At 39.2% G+C, this 23,942-nt stretch overlaps 1 protein-coding gene across 10 annotated transcripts in view; it reads left to right on the top strand.

Moving 5' to 3' along the window:
• Positions 1-17,324, top strand: part of CEP170 (centrosomal protein 170) — a 76,608-nt gene extending 59,284 nt beyond the window's left edge. For all 10 annotated transcript variants that reach the window (XM_033144367.1, XM_033144365.1, XM_033144366.1 and 7 more), the window contains 5 exons: positions 1,189-1,356; positions 3,514-3,602; positions 12,904-12,997; positions 13,932-13,983; positions 14,892-17,324. In XM_033144367.1, coding sequence (XP_033000258.1) covers positions 1,189-1,356; positions 3,514-3,602; positions 12,904-12,997; positions 13,932-13,983; positions 14,892-15,178 — 690 coding nt within the window. In that variant the 3' untranslated portion in view covers positions 15,179-17,324. The remainder of the gene's footprint in view (positions 1-1,188; positions 1,357-3,513; positions 3,603-12,903; positions 12,998-13,931; positions 13,984-14,891) is intronic.
• Positions 17,325-23,942: the final 6,618 nt, after the last annotated feature.

The raw sequence follows: 23,942 nt of genomic DNA, 5'->3' as shown, positions 1-23,942 counted from the left end.
GGGTTAGCAAACTTTTTCAGCAGGGAGCCGGTCCACTGCCCCTCAGACCTTGTGGGGGGCCGGACTATATTTTTGGGGAAAAAATGAATGAATTCCTATGTCGCACAAATAACCCAGAGATGCATTTTAAATAAAAGTACCCATTCTACTCATGTAAAAACACACTGATTCCCGGACTGTCCACGGGCCAGATTTAGAATGCGATTGGGCCACATCCAGCCCCTGGGCCTTAGTTTGCCTACCCATGGAGTAGACCAATCATGTGAGCTGGTGATTTGACTATCTGAACCAGCTATAAGATCAAATTCTGACAAGATAACATATTTGCAGAGACAACGAGAGAGGAACCAGATTTGTGTATGACACATATATGTGGAATAAAAGAGAGAGATGAGAAACAAGGTTTTGTGTTATTATTAAGGTTTGTTTTTTTCCATTACTGAGCATTGAAAAATTCTAGTGAATAATCAGCTGGCTGGAATTTGAAAAGGCCTCTAGAACACAACATGTAGGGGTTATGTGTAGAGTTTATTTTATTTTTCTCAGGAAGTGGATGGGTGGTGGTAAGCACTAAATCCCAAAAATTAATCTAGTAAAAACAACCCTTTCATGCTAAATTCAGTGCCAACCCTGAATGTTTTCTGTTCACCTGTTGTGTTGTTCCTCTTAAATTATTTCAACTTCTTGTACATAAGTCTTGGTTAACAACATTATGTTCTATGTACATTTTTGTGAGTAGCAGGATATGTTTTGTGTGTAAGTGGTGTATTTTTTATTATGTTCATATTGGTTTCTTTTTATTGTTTCCTAACCATACTACTAAGCTTCTGCTAATGTAAATATGCATTTTCTCTGAGTTAGGTAATATGAACTTACATCTTTACTATATAAATATGAGTCCCCTTTCTCTTTTGTTCTGTAGTTATACACCACTATTGCATTTGTAACCTAATATCTATTTCTGTGCATTCATAACTAAAATAATTGCTGATGTTTTGGCAAAATTAAATGATTTTTTTGTTTTTGTTTTCTAATATACAAGTAAATCGAATACTCTAGTTATTATTTTGATTTCTTCTGTTCTTTAGTGGCAAACCCATCTAAACTGACGAGCCTCATAATGCACCTCTCTGGTTAGTTTTAAAGTGAAGCTTTCTCACTAAGTATATGTATTTAATTTTTTTTCAGCTAGTAGACCGTGTATTTGATGAAAGTCTGAACTTCAGGAAGATTCCTCCAGTAGTAAATGCAAAAACACCAGATGGCAACACTCGACCTAATGATTCCAAAGCACAGACAACAGACCTACCTGAGCCCCCCACAATTACACGTCGTCGAACCTGGAGTAGGGATGAAGTAAGTATTGTCCATGCCTTTACATAAAGAGCTGAGTGAAAGGCCCAGGGAGCCAATAACTTTCCTGTTTGAACATTAAATACCAAAGCACTACATGATAAACTACCCCATGAACTACCTCTATAAGGAAGAGACATTGCTCATCCCCCTACCCCTTAGGCAGTTTCTAGCGAGACAGAGGCAGGGATTTGGAGTTAGTGAGGCAGAAGGCTGAGGAGGAAGACAAATTTGGGGTCAGGTGTTGGGTTTACTTTGTTCATTTTATCATTTTATATACCATTGTTCTTCCAAGGAGCTCAAAGTAGTTTAGGTGGGATTATTCCATATTATCCCTGGAACAATTATGTGAATGGGTAAGCTAAGAGATAGTGACTGACCCAAGCTACATTTTGAGCTTCACAGCAGAGTGAAAATTTGAACCCCCATGAGCCTAAATTTGGCTATTCTTATTTGTCATCTTGCTTTGGTTCAAGTGTAGAAGTGCCTAGTACTGGCTTGCGTATTATTTTTTGCTGCTCTTGATGTTTGTGTTTTATTACAAAAGTACAGACTGGGAAGATTATCCCTATTCTCACAAAGAAAAAACTCAGTGTGGCCTGATGTAGGCATCAGTGAAAACAGGAAACATACTTTAGAAACAGTGGAATAGACCAGACAGTGAACCAAAATGTCATGAAATGGGAAATAACTGTGTGCTAGCATCAAATCATAATATCATGAGACCAATGGCAACAATTGATGAGCGTACAAAGCTAATTGCTTGGATTCTAGGACTTGTGGATAGAATTCTTCTCACAGAATGAAGCTTTCCTACCGCTGCCCACTATGTCCCTAAAAAGCTATACTTGAGGATTAGGGGTCTCGTGTGGGGAGCTGTGGCAGCAGTGTCAAAATTGGCAAAGTCTGAGATCCTGCTGAATCCAAGTCAATGTGTGTGGGACAGCAACAGAAAGGCCACAACTTTTATCGATTATAGCCAACCATGCTTGCTTAGGCATAGGGCAAAGTTCCAGTCATCAGACAGCCGTAATGCTAACCAGTACCACCACCCAGCTTAGGTACATAATGACATGAACCAGTAGTGTCGTCCATTCTGTGACATTGATGTGTGACCAGCATGCCAGCCCCTACAACAGCCTAGGACATGGGTAGGCAAACTAAGGCCCGGGGGCTGGATCCGGCCCAATTGCCTCCTTAGCGTGTTTTTACATGAGTAGAATGTGTCCTTTTATTTAAAATGCATCTCTGGGTTATTTGTGGGGCATAGGAATTCGTTCACTTTTTTCCCTTCAAAAGATAGTCCAGCCCCCCCAGGTCTGAGGGACAGTGGACCGGCCCCCTGCTGAAAAAGTTTGCTGACACCTGGCCTAGGACACCACAAGATCCTTTAAAGGGGACCCCACAGTGGGGAACACCACAAGAGCCAGGCACCTGCGCTCACTACCAAATAGAGATGTAACAAATCACAGTGCCAATGCCAAAGTGTCTTGCCAGGCCTCCTAATGATGTCCTAGGTACAAATCCCAGAGGGTTTAGCAGTACTGTACACTGGCTACGTAAGTGGGCCCAGAATATTATCTTGCTCCCTACACATCTCTACATGAAGGGTACAAAGAAGATCCCCTGGTAAGTGGGGTCCAGAGCATGATTCAGCAGGCATGCCATTGAGTTTTGTATGTGTTTGTTTTCTGCTGGCAATTGGATAGTTCACAGTTGGATTGAATACGTTTCATTATGTAGCTCACAGAGCAGATTCTTCACTTGTTCAATTGCAATACTTTTTAATTCACATTTCAACTTTTTCCGTACATTGTTTTGTTTATTGGAAGTTGTCTTATTTTACAAACATTTACTAATCCTAACCAGGGACTTGACTATAGCCAGCTGAAGTCAGTGTTATTTTTCCATTCATGAATGTGCTTTTATATTGCAATGAAAGCTGTGTTTATGGCTAAAGATAATTTCCATAAATTTCCACAAGTTGCATGAATTTAAAAAGTTTAATATTGTTCTGTGCTCCTACTAAAGTAAATTGGAAGTACATGACATGAGAATAATAGTTTAGGAAGAAAAAGCCATGATATTGTCACTTACATTTTTAGAAGGTGATCTAGAAACTGTATTTAAATGAACAATTGTCTATTGAAACTCTTTCAGGTTATGGGAGATACCTTGCTGTTGTCCTCAGTTTTCCAGTTTTCCCGGAAGATTAGACAGTCTATAGATAAAACAGCTGGTAAAATAAGGTAATCTGTGCCCTCATCAGTAAAATTCTCTTGCAAAAAATATTATTAAAATGTTTATGTCCTTTTGACTGCAGATCATATTCCATTAAAATCCATGTAAAATCATTTGGTTTATTTTAATAGGAAGAAACTGGCCCTTCATGTCTTCTTAAAATATTATTGTTAGCAGTAGTATTAGTATTTTAAAAATTGAGCTATTAACAATGAACTCCTTTACACAGGTGGAGAGGGCATATAGTGTTAAAACAATATTCTTGTAATGTACAGTGACCGGCTAATAATAATAATAATAGTAGTAAATTTATTATTAAATATTTATACAACACCCATCTGACTGGGTTGCCTCTGCGGCTCCCAACAAAAAACAATAAAAGCACAACCACACCACACACCAAAAACTTCCCTGAACAGGGCTGCCTTCATATGCTGGCTTCACTCAACTTTGCAGTGGGAAAAGTGGGATGTCCCCCCCAATTGTCCTCAAAATTCAATCTATTAATCAAGTCACATTGAGAACATCTAAGAGGACCATGCCAAGTGCAAAATAATTGTAAGGAGAAGAACCAAATGGGATTTTTCAGATAGGGATTACTGGGAAGGCTGCAAAAACCAAAGGATTTTCTCAGCTAATGCTTTGCAGGGTATGTAAGACCTAGAAAAAGAAATCTCTACACTAAGTGTAGAAAGGTTGTAAATGATAGATTATGAAGAAAGTAGTGAGCCAAATGCAGGACCAAGTAAGGACACATGTATGGAAATATACATCATATACAGGTACTGTATGTGTGAGATCTTAATACATTTTCCTCAAATTTTCAAAAATAAATAAATAAATAATAATACAGCAAGAAAATATGGCCTTCTTATTCCCTTTTTTTTTGCAAATATTTTTTTTTTATTTTCATCATCTTACAAAATACAGATATACATGTCAAATAAAGTTTTACAATATTAGTAAACTCCGCCGAGTTTTTATTGACTTCCTCCCCTCTCTTCTCTGGCTTTCTAATTTTTCCTCTTTCCTACGCTTTCTCTTCTTTTCTCTTTTCTTCTTTCACATGTTTTGTTATCTTCATATTTTCATTACTCATTTGTCCTGTTACAAGAATTCCATTATACCCCGTAAGTGCTTACACCTCCTTATAGTCCTCTATATATTCCAGAAATTTACCCCATTCCAATTGAAACCTTTGATCCTTTTTTTCTCTTATTTTCCCAGTTAATTTTGCCAACTCTGAGTATTCCAATACCTTCCTTCTCCAATCATTTATTGTTGGTACCTCTTTTAATTTCCACTTTTGCGCCAATAGTACTCTCGCGGCTGTGGTGGCATATAAGAAGAGATTTTGATCTTTTCTTTCAATCTCTTCCCCTACTAACCCAATCAGGAAAGCCTCTTGTTTTTTTGGGAATGTATACTTAAAAATTTTCTTTAATTCATTATAAATAGCCTCCCAAAAAGGTTTGACTTTTTCACATGTCCACCACATATGGTAAAACTCACCATCCTTCTTCTCACATTTCCAACATTTCTTATCATATTTTTTGTACATTTTTGCCAATCTTACGGGTGTGAGATACCATCGATACATCATTTTCATGATGTTTTCCTTTAACAATATACATGCCGTAAATTTCATATGTTTTTTCCATAAATTTTCCCACATTTCTAATTGTATATTGTGACCAACATCTATCGCCCATTTTGTCATTACCTCTTTAACTTCTTCGTCCTTAGTATGCCAATCTAATAGATAATCGTACATTTTAGATAATAATTTCTCGTTACCCTCTAAAATATCCACTTGGAATTTTGATTTGTTACTGTCGAAATTACACTTTCTTTTGTCTTCATTAAATAGATTATATATCTGGTGATATTGGATCCATCCTGTCAATTTTTCTGCTATCTGGTCATATGCCTTAATTTTCCAATCTTTATCTGATTCGATTAACAATTCCTCATATGTTACCCAATCTTCTTCTTCCATATTTATTTTTTTTATTGTTAATATCTCTTTGGGGGAAAGCCATCTGGGTGTTTTTCTCTCCACCAGGTCCTTGTGTCTTACCCACACTTCATATAAAGGTTTCCTAAATACATGTGTCAGGAATTCCCTGTGCACTTTCACTTTACCTTGCCAAAGGTAGGAGTGCCAGCCGTACCTATTATTAAAACCCTCCAAATCTAGCAGCTCCTTATCCTTCAGCACCATCCACTCTTTAAGCCAGATCATGCACGAAGCCTCGTAATAAATTTTTAAATCCGGCAATCCAAAGCCCCCTCTCTCTTTTTTATCTATTAATAATTTATGTTTGATTCTCGGGCGTTTGCCTTGCCAGATGTATTTTGACAAATTTTTCTGCCACTCTTTTAACTGGCTTATTCCCTTGATTACCGGTAACATTTGGAAGAGAAACAAGATCCTTGGTAGGACGTTCATTTTTACACTTGCTATCCTTCCCCACAGTGACAAACTTAATTTACTCCAGATTTCTAAATCTCTTTTGATTTCTTTCCAGATAGGCTCATAATTATCGCTAAACAGATTTATATTTTTAGGTGACAACCAAATTCCTAAATATTTAACCTTTTTTACCGCCATAATGCCATATTTATTTTGTAATTCTTCCGTTTCCTTCCCACTTAGATTTTTAACCAACATTTTTGTTTTTTCCTTATTTAGCTTGAAACCTGCTAATTTTCCGAATTCTTCTATTGTTGTTAACATCTCTCCCACACTTTGCATTGGATCTTCTAGAGTCATTACAATGTCGTCCGCAAACGCCTTCAGTTTGAGCTCCCTCTTGCCGATCTTAATTCCTTTAATATCTTTTGTGGCTCTTAATTTATCTGCCAGAACCTCCAATACAACAATAAAAAGCAATGGTGATATCGGGCAGCCCTGTCTTGTGCCCTTTGTAATGTTAAATTTATCTGTTAGAGCCCCGTTAATCACCAATTTTGCCGACTGTTCTTTATAGATGGCTTTGATTCCATTTAAAAAGTGTTCCCCCACCTCCATCTTTTTTAAAATCTTCATCATAAATTGCCACGACACATTATCGAAGGCTTTTTCGGCGTCGATAAAAATTAAAGCCGCTTTCTTGTCTATTTTCAGATCCAAATATTCAATTAAGTCCACAATTGTTCTGATGTTATTTTTCATCTGGCGGCCCGGAAGGAACCCCGCCTGATCCCTGTGAATTATTTTGTTTAAGGCCTTTTTCAATCTCTCTGCTAAGATGTCCGTAAATAATTTGTAATCTAGGTTCAATAATGAAATCGGTCGGTAATTTTTTTCATTTAACAAATCTGTGCCCTGTTTTGGAATTAAGGTGATGAAAGCCTCCTTCCAAGAGTCCGGGACCTTTCCATTAATTAAAATTCTATTCATCACCTCCAGCAATTTTGGTGTCAGCTGCGGTGCCAGTTCCTTATAATATTTTGCTGATAAGCCGTCGGGACCCGGAGCCTTCCCTCCCTTCAGCTTTTTTATTGCACCTTTAAGTTCTTCCTCTGATATTGGACTGTTCAGTTGTTCTTGGTCTTCCTTTGATATTCTCTTTGGCTTATTCTTATCCAGATATATGTCCATTTCTTCTTCCTTCTCTTGATTTTCCTGGTATAATTTTTTATAAAATTCTTGGAATATATTTTTGATATCTTTTGGATTTTCTATTAATACATCATTCTTTCTGATTTTGTTTATTATGCTCTGCTCTTTTCTTTTTTTCAGCTGCCACGCGAGTAGCTTGCCCGACTTATTAGCATATTCAAAATTCTTTTGTCTCATCATTTTAATTTCCATTCTATTTCCTGATTAGTTAATGTTTCAAATTGGTTTTTTAGCCCCTTAATACTTTGTTTTAAATCTTGATTCTTTGGATGTAAAATTAATTGTTTTTCCTTATCTTCTAATGCCTTTAATATTTCTTCTTTCTTCTTCTCTCTTTCTTTCCTTTTGCCAATATCTTGAGATATCATAAAACCCCTTAACACCGCCTTGCTGGCGTCCCAGACCACGTTTAAATCCGTTTCTTCATTTGAGTTCAATTCAAAATAGTCACTTAGAACTTTTTTTGCCTTTTCTGTTATTTTTTCATCATTAAATAGGCTCTCATTCATTCTCCACCTAGTTCTAACACCTTCTCCTTTTAGTTCCATATATACGGCATTATGGTCCGATAAGGTTCTGGGATGGATCTCTACTTTGTGTACTTTTAATAACAATCCTTTCGTGACCCAAATATGATCTATTCTCCCTGAGCTTTTGTTAGGTTCTGAGAAGTATGTATATTGTTTTATCCCAGGATGTTTTGCCCTCCATGCATCCATTAAACTTAAATTTTCTGTTAATGTAAAAAAAGCCTTTGGCAGTTTACCTTCTGAGCCCGAGCTCCTTGATGTTCTGTCTAACATTGGGTTCACTACCCCATTCATGTCACCCATTAATATTTGTTTTTGATCAGCAAATTCCAACAGGATTTCCTCCAGCTTTTTGTAAAATTTGGCCTTTTTATTATTCGGGGCGTATATTCCTACCAATTGTATTTTCTCTCCTTGCCATGATATTTGTACGATTACTATTCTCCCTTCTTCATCTTTATAAATCAGTTTGGGTTCCAACTTCTGTTTTATATAAAGAACCACCCCTCGCTTTTTCTTTTTATCTGCCGATACAAAGTCCAAACCCAATCTTTTATTTATTAGTATTCTCTTGTGTTTTTTGGCAATATGGGTTTCCTGTAAACATACAATGTCTAACTTTTGTTTATTCAAAACATGTTCAACTTTATTTCTTTTGCATTTATTATTCAAACCATTTATATTCCAAGATTGAAGCTTTAAAGTCATGACTCCGGATTTCTTGTTGAGTCTTTCTACAACTTGGTGTTCTCTCTGTCCTCCTCTTCCTGTTCCTCTTCCTCTTCTCCCTCTTCACTTTCCTGTTCGCTTTTTTCTCCTTCTCCTTCTTCTTCCTCTTCCTCCTCTTCCACTCCTCCTACTGCACCTTCCTCCGTCTTCCCTTCTACAATTTCCTTTGCCTTCTTTTCCTTCTTATCTCCTTCTAGTCCCAGCTCCTTCGGGTATCTTCTGATGAACTTCTTCAGTTCTTGTACGTTCATTATCTTATATCTTTTGTTTTTGAAATAAAAAGTTAGTCCTTCAGGAAATTCCCACCGAAAGCTTATTCCTTTTCTCCTCAAAATTCCTGTCAGCGTCTGGTACGGCTCTCTCTTCTTTAAAAATCTTACTGGGATTTCTTTATGTATAATGATTTCCCTACCACCAATTATTAATTTCTGTGAGTGGCCTAATTTCAGAATTTCATTTCGAATATCCATTGAGTTAAACATTACCAAGCAATCGCCTGGCAGTTTTTTAGCTCTTGCTTTCGCTGACTTTACTCCTATTCTAAAAGCATTTAGAATGGAGTACTCTACAATTTCTGGTTTAGCATTTAACCATTTAGCCAGTTCAAACACTATTTTTTGCCTTATATTCTCATTGGCCTCCACAGGAATCCCACGGAATTTGAGGTTCATCTGTTTTTGCCGTAGTTCTAGCATAGCTAAATTGTCCAATATCTCTTCTTGAGCCCTGTTCACATCTCCTATCTCTTCCTTCACTTTTTCTGTATCTTTCTTTGATTGTTTTACTTCCTTCTGGACTTTCTTTACTGAGTTTTCTAATGTCTTAGATTTACTAGATAAATCTTTTATCTGTTCTGTCAACTCTCCCACCACCTTTTCAAATTTTTCATCCATTGATTCCTTCAAATCTACAATTTTTTTCTCAATATTCTGTTCGCTCTGTCTTATTTCTTTTTTTATTTCTGCTAATAAACCTTCCCATTCCTTTCCTTCCTCTTGTTTTGAGGTCCTTCTCTCTGCTGGTGTTACACTCCCTTTGTTCCCCTTCATTCTTAATTCAAAATCTAATTTCCGCTATAATTTTTCTACCACCAGGGGGAACAAAGCTCACTCTGCCCTTTGCAATTACAATTACAATTACAATTACAATTTAACCTGTATTCTATTTTTTAACCTTTAGGTGGCGTTGGAGAGTAACTAATTTCACTCAGTTCAGCTATCTTATCTCTGACTTTCGGTTTCTTTGTTCATCAGAGTCCCAAAGTTACTTTCGATTTCTTTGTTACAAACTCATCTCCCTTTTTGCTACTTTGTAGCTTCAGAGGAACAGCAGTTCACCTAGATATTTTTCAATCCGTGTCAGAAAACCGCAAGAGTTTAAAAAGTCTAAAACCCACAGAAGTCTGTAGCAACCACAACGATCCAACGACGATCCAACCTGAAAAGCAAGCCCCCCTTCCCTCCCCGAGAAAGTCCCCAGTACTTAAAGGCTCAGTCCGGCGATGGTATCTATCTTCGTTTTCTCCCACAGTACTTTTAATCGACCCCTGCCAATTTCCTTCCCCGTTCTCTGCTCAATCGATGATTGTAATCCCGGGAGTCGATACCCCCTTTCTCTTTATAATTCTTCAAATCAGTAGCCTTTGTCTCCTTTTACCGCCCGCCGACTTAGTCTTCTTGCACTCGGAGGGGGGGGGGAGAAGAAGGGACAAAACTCTCTCTCTCTCTCGATCGTTTCAATAACTTTCCCACTTTCCAGCCTTATCGGTGTTTTTAAAAGCTTTCCACCAACGGATGCAGCCCTTTCCGTATCGCCACGCAAAACCCCTGTCTGTCTTAGGTTTGCCAACACGATATTAAGCCGCACTGAGAGTCTTAAAGTCTTACAGTCTTAAAGATCTTTCCGTCGCTTTTTTCCCTTTCTTTCCCCCCTCTACCGGATCTTCTTAGTTTCTCAAACACTCTAGTTCTTTTGTCTTATATTATTATATTTCTCCGGTCTGCCCGACCACTGTTCACCCCCAGGCAACCGGTCAAGAAAGATTAACTCACTTTACAGGAACGCTGTACCCAGATCGTCTTGCACAGTCATGCCCAGCGCCATTTTTCACCAGAGTAGAGACGGACTCCCTTTTTGCGTCTCCTACTCACATCCGAATTACTGTCTTTGCCAATTCTTAAGTTCGGACAACTCGATCTTTCTCGCTGCCCCGATCTCCGTTTATCTCTTATTCTTCTGTTTTGGAAGCGGGCTGCTTTTATCAGGATCTTGAGGCTTTGCGCAGCTGGGGGGGTGCGATGTCCCCGTCTTGCGTCCGCTTCTCGCCCCTTCTCCCGAAGTTTATGCTTTAACCTCGAGTTCTAGGGCGCAGCAAATGACGCCGCCAGGTACACTGAACTTCAAGGTAACCCCCCTCGAAGTGAACGGGTCCGCTTAGCCTTCGCGCGACCCCCTTTTCCCCCAGGTACGCTCGGAATACCCAGAGGGAATATTCCGCGATCCTACGATGGCCGCAGCTCCACCGGAAGTCCTGGCCTTCTTATTCCCATTACTAATTTTAGTCAAAATAGCACTGGAGGAAAATTGCTTCTATGTGGAACAGAGGGGAGTTGATCCTTCACATTTGATCAAATCCACAACTAGTGTTACGAAAATAAAAGTAGTACTTGTCTGTATAATGTGTTTAACTACACAAGTTTTAAAATGAATGTTCATATTCTCAGTTTTAATTCTCTAACTATGAACTCTTTGCCAGAAACTTGAAAAACTATTCTGATACTCTAATTCCTACTTGTTTATTAAAAGTATTTTTATATCTCATGAAAATGTTTGAAATGTGCTGTGTTCATTGAAACTTGTGAATGGTCTTTAAAACCAATTATCCTGGATTGCTTGGAATAGCCAAAAGATAATTTCAGTCAAGTAAGTCCTGCCTAATTCAGATCTAGCACTTATTCCTGGAGTTATATGAGTTTCTAGAGATATTTTGCACTACTTTTTGACAAAGGGGCTTTTTTCCTTGTGAGTAAGGGATGGGCATGACAGAGGTATATAAGATTGTGTATGATGTGGGAGAAAGTGGATCCTGTCTCTTAATACTGGTGCACAGGGACATGCAATGAAACTTAATGTTAGAAGATTCAGAACAGACAAGAAGAGGTTCTTCACACAGCACATACTGAAACTATGGAATCTGCTACTACGCGATGTATTGATGGCCATCAAGCTGGCTTTAAAGGGAGCCTAGACACATTCATGGAGAACAAGGCTTGTCAATGACCACTAGCCAGGGTTTCCCCCCCCCCCAGCTGGAACTCAGTTCTGGCACCTCTCAGGTGGGCACCATTGCCATTCTAAGTGAACAAGGGAGGCGTTCATGGTGAGTTCTGGCACCTCTTTTTCTAGAAAAATAGCAGTGCTTCTGCCACTACTGTTGGAAGCAGTATGCCTCTGAATAGGTCTTTCTGGGAACTGCAGGTGAGGAATCTTGGAATCAGAATATGTTTGCAGGCTTCCTATGAGTAACAGGTTGTCCGCTGTGTGAGTGAAATGCTGTGCCTAATGGTCCTTTCACCTAACCCAGCAGGGCTGCTCTTACGTTCTTTGCTATGCCCAGGTGGACACTATCCTGATTTTCAACTTCCTACCTAGCAATCTAAACTTAGCTTCCTGGGGCATATGACCACAGTTCTGCACATCATTGGTGCTGACATGCATCATGGCAGCTGAGTCTTCCCAGGCACTGCCATCTACTCTATCTAGATGAGGCATGACCTCCACAACTTTTATATCAAGCAGGCTAGTCACCATGAAGTGTACACTCCCATCACAAACCCATCTCTCTGTTTTTCTAATGGTCAAATTTCCTATTGGCACCATTCCTTGGATGTATGTACTCTTCATGAAAGTGTATCAGTTTGTCCCCTAAGTAATGGGTCCCTCCTCCTATGGAATGCCCCCACTGCTCCTATCTCCATTTTTATTGTATTTTTAGAAGAGAGTGCATTCCCAGCTCTCTACCCATGAAGTCCTGTGTCAGACCCATAAAGGTCAAAAGAGATATTCCTCTTTTCACCTTGCCAGTACTTCCATCCTCCAGTTTTCTAGAGTGCTGGAAGTATAGCTACTATGAAGTAGTTCATTATAAAATATGGGAAACATTTGGAATGTTTAGATTTGTCTGTGTGCATACTCTGAAGAGAAAATGACAACTGGGTAAAAACTTATTGCTCTGTAATTTTGTCTCCCCTGCTAGTAAGAGCAAGAGCAATATAGGGTTGCCACAAGACAGTAAATGCCCATCTTATTTTGAGTTGCATTCAGTTAGAATTTTTAAGGCAGGTGGTGATTTTTTATTGTTACACAGAGATGAAAGTCATTATAGCATAAGGCTTATAATCACTCTGTGCTTTTTGGCTACAGAGTCTTGTTTAAGGACAAAGACCGAAATTGGGAAGACATTGAAAAGAAGCTACGAGCTGAAAGTGAAATCCCAATTGTGAAAACATCAAGCATGGTATGATGAAATGATAATTGTCATTCTCACATAAGAATGTTGAAAAGGGGAAGCAGTTCCTCAGCTGCTGAAGGTTTAAAGACGATCGATTTTGGATGCTTTTTCACTAAGAGTGGCTGTAGCTTAGTGGCAGAACATCTTCCTTGCATGCAGAAGATCCCCGGTTCAATCCCCTGCATTTCCAGGTAATGCTAGGAAAGACTCCTGCCTGAAACCCTGGAAAGCCAATACCAGTTTGTGTAGACCATGGGTAGGCAACCTAAAGCCCAGGGGCCAGATGTGGCCCAATCACCTTCTCTATCCGGTCCCCAGACGGTCCGGGAATCAGCCTGTTTTTACATGAGTAGAATGTGTCCTTTTATTTAAAATGCATCTCTGGGTTATTTGTGGGGCATAGGAATTCGTTCATTCACCCCCCCCCCAAAAAAAAAAAATAGTCCAGCCCACCACATGGTCTGAGGGATGGTGGACCAGCCCCCTGCTGAAAAAGGTTGCTGACCCCTGGTGTAGACAAACCTGAATGAGATAGACCAGTTCTTTATAAGACAGCTTCTAATGTACCTGAGAATATAGCCACTTTGAAAGTTATTCACCTTGTTTTAAGTCTTTATTTAATTAATAAGTTGATTTATATCCCACCCTTCCTCCCAAAGGAGCCCAGGGTGGCAAACAACAAAACAATACAATATACAGACAGATAGATACAGCCAAATCACACACACAGGGGTGTGGGTGTGGGTGTGGGTGTGTGTGTAAAAGTAACAGGCTTTGTATCTTCTCTGATGAAGGTGCACAATAGCCAATTGTTATGCACATAAACTACTCAACTTACATTCCCCCTAACATATATACAATCATTAATGTAATGTACATACTGTGAAGAAATGTGTATTTTCCCTTAATGAAACCTAATGCTTTTTATGTGTTGATACAGGAAATATCATCAATATTGCAAGAATTGAAGAGAGTTGAGAAGCAACTACAAGGTATTTAATATTTAATATTATATACTGATGTTGTGAACATCAGGGTTTTCAGAATACAAATAATTTTATTTTGTCAGGCTTTTGATTTGATTATTTTTTTAAGTTACAATCCTACAGAAGTTATAGAGGATATTGAAAGAGACGAGGGGAGGAAAAGAATGATGATAACCCCACTTTTAAGGTTATCTATTCAGTTACTAGGTGAAAATCAATAGTGACTCAGCCCTACTGCTCTCTGCTGGAGTCGCTACTTTCTTTTCTCCAGACCTTAGTTTGTGCTATGGACATAGAAGCGGAATCCCTGTTAGTGTGCTACTGGGCAAATAGTGGATCTCACAATAGATTGTTACATAGGTGGGAAAGGTCTTCTCGACTCTGCAGGTGACTGTTGCAGCTGCCTCCCCTGGCGACTGGCAGGAGTGTGTTGCCATGACTACAGGGAATACCACTACCCATCCTTGCTTCTTCAATGACCACAGACACAGGTCCTGTCCCGCCATCCAAAGCCCCTCCTTCCCCATGTTTCTGGCCCTAGAGAACTTTGCATAAAGCTGATTAAGTTTTATCCTTAAGAGAACTTGAAATATTGCCCTCCATCATAAGAAACTCTGGCACCAGGAGTGGCTCGCTCATCAGGGTGCAACAGCCTCCCAGCAGCAGTATCTATGCCACTTATCAGGAGGGGCAAGGTTGGGGCTGCAAGAACACAGTGGCAAGAGCACCTGATTGGATACACCAGTGGATTCACAACCTCCCTGCCATCTTGCCCCTCCCTTCCCGGTACATGAAAGTAACACTGCTGCCTGGATGACTATTGTAATGGCTCCATCCCACGAGATGAGCTGCTCCTGAATGAAAAAATTCTAATAGTGATTTTCACCAACCTCTCCCCCTCTTTCTTTATTCAGTGATAAATTCAATGATTGATCCTGATGGGACATTGGAAGCGATGAGCAATTTGGGATTGGCGAGCGCTGTCCAAGCAGCTCAGCCTAAGCAGAAGTCCAGCTCTGTTTCTCAAGGTGCCCATCCTCAGATCCAGCCAAACTGCCAGCCGGAAGCAAGAGCTGTTCGACCCTCCATTGCCCCTGCTTCAACTGAACTTGGCAATGTTGAATCTGAGCATGATTTCAGCATACATTTCAATCGGTTCAATCCAGACGGAGAGGAGGAAGATCCAACTTTGCGCGAATGACAAAATGTTATCAGAACCTTTAGTATTGAATGTGCAGAATTCAATGAAGGAGTCCTAGCATCATCGTTCAAAAAGTAACAAAAAGTTTGGTAAAAGGGCCATTGCTTTGTTATACCAACTACTTAGCTGTGATGCTTTGGATGTTGCACACCTCCTAACTCATTAAGGTAAAATTGGTATTGACATAGAACGCAGTTTGTGGTAATTGTATGGGCTTTGCAAGCACTTATTTTGAACCTTTTCCTCCATAGTTTACTTAGTTTCAGCAGACTGTTAAAATGATATGCAAGCAGATGAAAGTCCGGCATTATTAAATTTCTGAGTTTCCTGTGCCAAGCTGATTTGTGATTAAACCTCTTCACTCAAATTTGTATGAAATTATTGATCATTTAAACTTGATTCTGAGTAAGGGGATCTAAATTAGGATATCCTGCATCTTAATACCACGACACATTACAATATAAGGAGAGACCGGCTTGACAATGCATTCATTGTTGCATACTGAAGATTTCAAACCATTGTGATTTATATAACTTCATTGCTATGTAAATTGTCATGAGGTTTACATGAATATTATGTTTGCACTAAGAATTTGGTGGGAGTTGAAGGTGAACATATCAGTATCAATAGGGGCTAATAACTTAGATGTACATAGAAAAGTGATCATAACTGTCCTTATTTTTTAAAAAAGATGACACCATGACAATGGCGCAAATCCACCTCCCAAAAGTCTACATTTGGCCCTTGCTGATCCTGACCAATATGTCTTTTTGATGTTGATGAGAATGAAATGTCATCATTTTGGAACTATGAAACCAGTTTAAATGTATAGCTTTGTAAGTCTATTCCTTTAAATCCTTTCTCATGTTGTGTCACCAAGGTCAAATAAAAATGCATTTATAAGTGCTCCTTGAGATGATCATGAGTTGTAAAATTTTCTTCAGAAGATTTGGAGATAGAATAGTGATAATCTGGTCAATAGACTGACTCCAGACATACAAATTGTTCATGTTTTTTCCTGTAGACTCTCTAGTAAGTCTCCGTCTTATATGTTATAAGAATTTCTGGAAGAAAACTGCTAATGTAGCCCTTTTGCTTATACTGCTTATCAGCAAAGCTAACAAAATATCTCATATAAGCCTATTTATCTTTAAAGTTGTCCCTGTAACTTAACTTTTCGAAATAATAACAAAAGTAAATAACCCTATATTTCCAGAACACTGTAATTTCAAGATCTTCTGTTAAATGCAACTAAGAACTGGAAGTCTCCTGTTTTTGCATCAGTCTATATATTAAGGTTACAAATACAATTTTGAAGCTTTTATGAAATAGTCTTTAATATTTCAGCAATAATCTTATGTGTCACTTGTTTAAAACTACTTTTTTCCTGTACATTTTTAAACTGTACAGGATTTTGGAAGTCGTTGCAAAGTTTGACCAACTGAAGATACAAAAACATTTTTTGTAGAGATATAAAAATAAAAATCCAAAAACCCTGTTGTATATTGGCTTTAGTTTTGTTTGGTTTTTTTTTGCTTTAAAATTGGAAACTGCCTCTTGTCAAACTCTGTATCCCACTCACTATTGACAGAGATCAGGAAAACACTTGTTTACAGATGCTGTCAAAATTTAAGCTGGTGTACAACAAAATACATTGAGAGCAGTTACAAGGTTTTGGCCATCATCATTTCTCATTTCATTGCTTGGGAGAAGAACCACAAACACACATACGTGGGAAAATAGGAAACAGATATGGAAAAATTAAACATTTACACTCTTCACACAATGGTTTTTATTTTTTCAGACGTTTACACCTTTTGTGTTCTGTAATAAATGTTTGCATTTACAATGTTCTTTGTATGAATGCATACTCCTTATTTATTTTTTGTTACATTTATTATGTATGTTACAAGCATTTACAGCTCCATTTTTAAATAAAGTGTTTCTGGAACTTTATACAATAACTTGATATACATGTGTGATTAACTGTGTGAACCAGTAAATGTTCATGATGTGATTTGAATCAAGTTCAATAATTATGAAGGGGTATTTTCCTAAATGTACTGTGTGTTTTTGTGTCTGAGAATTAATTTTGCTGAATTTTGGACAATGTTTGTGCAAAGGACAATAAAACCACTTTAATTCTACAATAGGTGTTCATACAGAGATCTGTAGAAGTTAAAAACAATGTACATGTAGCAATACAAGCTTGTATGTAGACAAATCCCTGCTCCTTTTGCAGGGAAAATTTCATTACATAAACAAAAGGTAGTTAGACAAGTGCAGAGTAGGGGTGTCTGTACTTCTGGTTCTGTTTCCCCCTCCCCCAGACCCTGCCAGTTGTAGCTCCTTGTAGCATATCCTGCACTATTCAAAAATATGGGAAATCCCTCTCTGTGAACAGAGCTCTGCTCATGGTTTCCTGGGTACCCATTGTAGAGTCGGGGCTGCAAGTGAAATATGGCAACATGGCTAATTAAAGCTTGGTAATCCCTCTCTGATTGTTACATAAATCTAGATGAAAACATCTTAAGTTCCCTGTGCTAGAGGTGGGCAAAGGCTCCTGGCTCAGCTTGCAATTAGTATAGAGCATTCTCAGAAAAAATCCTGATTATTTGCAGATTTTAATAATGAGACAGGAATTCTCCATTGGTTGTCCTGCTAAGAGGGATTAATAGAGAGGACTGCTGGAGACAGATTAAAGCACCAACCTCCTTTTTAAGGTCTGGATACTTCAGATGGCATGGATTCAGATGGCATGGATTCTCTGAAGCGAGTCTGAGTAATGGAATTCTCAGTAACCAATTCCTTTGAGCCAGGGGCAACTGGGAACGTCATTGCCCAGATTTCTTGGAAGCGATGGGCATTCTGTTTGAACATCCAGGCCGTTCAAATGATGAGGCTGCTGATACACACCTTCCCTGCTTTTAGAACCTCCTTTTCACAAGGGTAAATTTGGGGGGAGAGAATGGCTGTTTATGAAATGCCCCACCCCCAAAAGGCTCACCATATTTCTATTTTCTTTTAGTTACTTAAAGCATTTGCATCTTACTCCATAAAAAGGCTCCCACAGCAGCTTAGAGATCTCTAAAAAATAAATAAAAAATCAGTCCCTGATTTCATGCTTACAATCCAAAAAGGGGTATTTTAGCCATCAGATGAAGACCTTTTTCTTCTCCCGGGTCTCTAAATTTGCAACAGAAGGGCATTTTTTGTCTTTTAATTCCTTGCACCGGTGTCTTTTCGCCTTCTGGTGTTATGATTGTTATAGATTGATTTTATGCTGCTGTGTTTGTGCTGACATTTGCATGTTTGTGTGCTGATTTGTATTGTTTAGAATTGGTTCTCATTTATATTATTTTGTACTTTTAATAACGCTGTAAACCACCCAGAGGATTTAAGTGGTGGGTGGTATACAAATATAACAGTAATAACAGCAACAATAATAAATAATGGCCAGCACTACGGACAAGCTAATTTTGAGCTACCCCTGAACTTTGGAGTTTGCCATAAATGAGCCTACACCACTTCTTATTTTCAGTCCTAGAAGCTGCTACACGGGCTTTAGGGTGCAACATGCATAACACAGATTGCAAAAGGCATGGTTGAGATCATGTATCCACCCTAAATATTATTTAAACAGCCTATGATGGGGAAATCTTAGTTACCTGTAAATGCCTTTCTTTTCATTTGTCCAGTTGTTGGGGTCGGGATATCCTAACAGTAAATATAGCATACCAGAGAGGGTGCTTAAGTTTCATCTAAGCCCCTTCCGCCCATAGAAAGGAGGGGGGGTTGCAGGCATCACGAGCCCTTCACGTGCACAGGGGATGGCTCCATCCCCTGACGCCATTGGCTGAACCCTGGGCGTGGCACCTGGCTGGCCAACCAACCGGTGTGGCCAACAGGCGTGGCTTGCTGCATTTAAACAAGCGCGTGGCCAGGGCTTCTCTTACTCAGTTCCAGGCATTTTTTGCCTCATTCCTGACCTCATTTTTCATATTGGAGTCAAGCGGGGGATGTACCTGGAGTAACCATTTGTGAGGAAGTAAACCATCTATTAAGACAAAGTACACCACTATAGACAGGGTAAGCAACTGGATGCTTGCCTTGACACCTTTATCTTTGGCATTAAAAAGACTGTGTGCCAACGGGGTTCAAACTGATAGTATTATCCCTGATTGTGCTTACACTATTTGACCAATCCTTCTCTTTGATATTTTGGATACAGTATTACTGGCTAACTTTATGGCATATGTCCAGAAATCGCACAATCCATTCCTATTTCTGCTATAGGTTATAGCAGGTGGAGAATGGCCCTTAAAACTCCTGGCAAGTATGCTCTAGCCCAGGCATAGGCAAACTCCAGCCCTCCAGATGTTTGGGACTACAATTCCCATCATCCCTAGCTAACAGGACCAGTGGTTAGGGATGATGGGAATTGTAGTCCCAAACATCTGGAGAGCCGGAGTTTGCCTATGGCTGCTCTAGCCCACTGTAAAGAGTTTCCCAGGGGCTTGGGTTTCACTATGTGTATTTGGACTACTTATCTCCTCTCCCATAAAGGAACATGTTACATGGTTGACTTCCTCTGTGTTGTGCTACATTTTAGTTATGTATTTTCTTTTTTCTTTTTTAAAATTGATTTTTAAAATAAATTTATTAAGGTTTTACAAAGAAAAAAAAGGAACAATACACACTTATATACATATTTTCCACAAAAACTAAAAGGAAAGAAGAAAAGGAAAAGTAGAAGATAAAAAAGAAAAAAGAAAAGAAATACTTTTCATAATCAAAAATATTACCAAATTCATGCTTCAAACACTTCAATATATGAATCTTAGTTAAAATATTAATAAAAGACTTCCACCGCATCCACCGCACTTCTCTTAGTTATCCTACTCGAATTCGCATCTGTCCTTCAATCATTTCCCTTCCTTAAATTCTTTCATAATCAGTCAAATCTTTAGGTTCTCTGTATTCCTCACAGCTTAGTCTAGACACAACCAAACTTTCGTATTTGAGCCCTGCTTGTATAAATAATCATTTAAACATTCCCATTGTTTCTGAATTATAATTTTTGATTTATGCCTTATTAAATCCATCAATTTTGCTAACTCCAGGTACTCACATAGTTTACTTAACCATTCCCCCTTTGTTGGGATATAATTTCCTTTCCAGTGACTGGCTACCAACATTCTCGCTGCTGTTATTGCATACAGAAAGATATTGATTTTATCTTTGGGTATATCCTGATTTAAAATTCCTAGTAAATATGCTTCTGCCTTTTTGATATATGATACTTTTATCAATTTTTTAATCTCTTCATGGATCATATCCCAAAAAAAAATGATCTCTGGACATGTCCACCACTTATGGTATAGGGTGCCTATCATTCTATTACATCTCCAGCATTTATTACTAATTGATCTATTCATTTTTTGCCAATCTGGTGCCAAATACCATCTGTGGTGCATCTTCATATAATTCTCTCTTAATAAATAGCAGGCCATAAAGTTTTATGTTTTTTATCCAGAAATTTTTCCAATCTTTATATTCAATTGTATAACCTAAATCTCGTTCCCACTTTAGCATGTTCTCTCCTTTGGCTTCTTGATCTGGGAGGACATTATCTAATAATCTATATATTTTAGAGAGTGTTTTTTGATTGTTCTATAAAACCTCTTTTTCTAATTCTGATATTTTATTCCCAAATCCCCGAGTTTTTATATCTTTCTCATATGTGGCCTTAAGTTGGAAGTATTCTAACCAATTTATTCCCAATATCTTAAGTTCTTCGTATTCTTTTAATTTGATGTTCTCATTCGTTCCTTCTACCAGGTCTCTATAGGTTGGCCAGACGGTTTTTGTGTTATTTTTTAATGTCAAGGTTGCCTCTATTGGAGAGGTCCACCATGGAGTTCTTTCTATAGTTCTCTCTTTCGTTCTCTCCCATACCTCAAATAGGGCTTTTCTCACTAGATGGTTCGTAAATCCTTTATGCAATTGTATTTTCCCATAGAATAAATATCCATGCCAACCATAAATTTTATCCCAGCCCTCTAATTTCAAAATTTGAAATTTGAATTTAGTTATGTATTTTCATATACTTGTTAATCAGAAGGGCATGCCTTTTGACTCAAAATTCAGCACAATGACCACACTGTGCCTTAATTGGCCAAGTGCTGAACTTCTGAATACTGTTAAGAGGCAGACTTCACATCCACAGTTTCAAAGTGTATGCACCAAATTTAATGATACCATAAAAGTTTGTATTGAATCTTAGCAGCTAATAATGTTTTCAATCTGAAGGTGAGCATTATGAACCCAGAGTTTTTCTCCCGTTCACTTTTAAATAAGAGCTGGATGAGAATTCCCTTCCCTTCCACTCACTAGCTCATTGGAGAAACTAATGGATTTGTGCTAGTGCCAGGCACACCAGATTTTTACCACTCCCCACTTCCTGCTGCATGCACCTCCCCCCAACATCCGGACAATTGGGGGAACCCACCATAGTAATATGGGCTATGGAGTGCAGAGCCAGCTAAAAAGAAGTGGATCAGACGTGTTTTCTGCTGGTGCAACCCACTGTGTTGTAGCAGCATTACAGGCACTAGCAAAGGAGGAGAGAGAGAGAAAGAAAGAGAGATACAGATCCTTGAAAGAAATGTCACCTTCAGTAGAGCCATTGCTTTTTTTCTGGGGGAACGCAGGGGGACTCATACCCCTAAACATTTTGTGAATCTTTGTACTTTTGTCCATTTACTGTATTTTCCCCCCGATTTGAACTATAAAACGGTGGTTTTCCTGAGTCAAAATGAGAGTACCCCTAAGCATTTTTTAAAGAAAAAAGCACTGAGTAGAGCTAATGCCAATCAATGGGTCATGAGATCATTCTGTCCCTGCCTAACAGTGGCTTTGAATATAGATTATGGTTCTAGAAGAGAGAGAGAGAGAGAGCACAGCTCTGCAGTTGTTGCTAACTATGTCAATTCTGCATTAGAGGCCTCTGTAATTCATTCATTTGGCCTGCATCACTTCATTGTCAAAGAACTGGCATAAGCACAATGTTACTCTAACGTGTTCTCTTCAGGAGGGCAAAGCATTCGATCTGCAAAAAGTCCCCTTGGTTATAGTTTTTGAACCATTTTCAGGGACTTGTGGATCATCTGCCAAAATGATCAACACACTATCACCACAAAAGTGCTTTGCCCAATTGCCTTGCTATGAGGTCATGCTGTTGAGAGAGGAAGAAAAAACCGCAACGTGCACACACATCGAGTTACACATTTCTCTGAATGGTGGCTGTAGTTTTTCTCCACAAGGCCCTTGTTTTACTCAAGTGAATCAAGACTGGCTGATTTTCAACAAGCCCATCCTGTTGTGAAAAAGAAAGAAACACCAGGACTGCATACTCTGGGGAAAGCGAATGGAGAAGGAAATACTCACAGGTTGACAGAGGGTGGTGAGGGGATGGGGATCAATGCACAGGAGCCAGAGCAACAGGACCCATCATCAAAGCCAGAGGGGGGCCCTGTCTCCCCAAACACAGCAGGCTCTGAGGCGTAGCAAGCAGTGCAAGGGGTGCTCCAGGAGGCTGAGGCAGGCAAGGGCTCACACCCCAGCTTCCTAGCTGGCCAGGTGGGGCTCGCTAGCTCTGGGAGGAGGGGTGTGATTCCTCGAGTGGATTAGGCTCAGAACAGGTGAGGGTCACCTGCCTCATCAAGCCCAGATGCTGCAATCAGCATGCAAAGTACAAAAGGGAAGCAGAGCTGAGGTGCTTGGAACTTGGTGGAACTTGACTTGGTTGCCCTTGAACCTCTATGGGACTGTGCTTTGGGTTTGACTCTGAGCTGTAACCCAACTGCTGGACTTCAGACTTGGCTACTTGGATTGACCCTGGGCTGCATTTCCTGTCCTTTGGACTTTGCTTGTGTGGATTGACCACTGGACTTAGGACTTGGCGTACAATTTCTGCCAGGTAGGCAGGACACACTGCTTAGGCCCAGACCATGGTTAGGTTATAAAGAGAGGTGATTCAAGCATGGATCAATATACGGGCTGAGTAGCTCTAGAATGTCACAGAATTGCATCTTCAACTTGAAGGTACAGGTATTTTCCCCCTTCAAGAAATGTAAATATTTGGTCAGAGTCAGACCAATTAATACTTGTCATGAAAGCAAGCCGAAATCTAAGGGCTGGACTCTGTTCTGGTCTCATTATTTTCAGCTGAGGCATTCTATAATATATGATTTAGTGGCACTTAGATCTAATATGGGGTGATGAATTTATGAGGAACCTCTACTATAAAAGGTGCACCATCACAGATGTATGGAACCTTATTCGTTTTAGAAGCAACATGTTATTTTATTAAAAACGCTTGGGGTTGAAGACCTGCCGCTTCCTCGGTTGCACTAGGGGGCAGATAGTCATATTGTCAGTTTTCTGTTTACCCACAAGAGAAGCCAAATATAAATTAGCAGATTGTAGCTGCTCCTGCCCTGCCCCTCAGTGTTTTATCAATGCACACAACAGGGCATGCAACCAATTTAAAACAACTTAATGCAATTTTATGTACGATCGCATCAAGATTACTTTGGGTTAGTGCTGCTTTTGTCGGTGCTTGTATTTATAATAGGGGTAGGGAACCATTGGCCTACCAGGTGTTGTTGGAATACAACTACCATCAGCCTTGACTTTGGACCATGCTTTTAGGGGTTGCTGGCAGATGTAGTTCAGCAACATCTGAAGAGCCAAAGGTTCC

Source organism: Lacerta agilis, chromosome 3 (assembly GCF_009819535.1).
Source record: "Lacerta agilis isolate rLacAgi1 chromosome 3, rLacAgi1.pri, whole genome shotgun sequence".
Lineage (NCBI taxonomy): Eukaryota > Metazoa > Chordata > Lepidosauria > Squamata > Lacertidae > Lacerta > Lacerta agilis.
The sequence above is the reverse complement of the archived record's forward strand: the minus strand, read 5'-3'. Positions and strand labels throughout refer to the sequence as shown.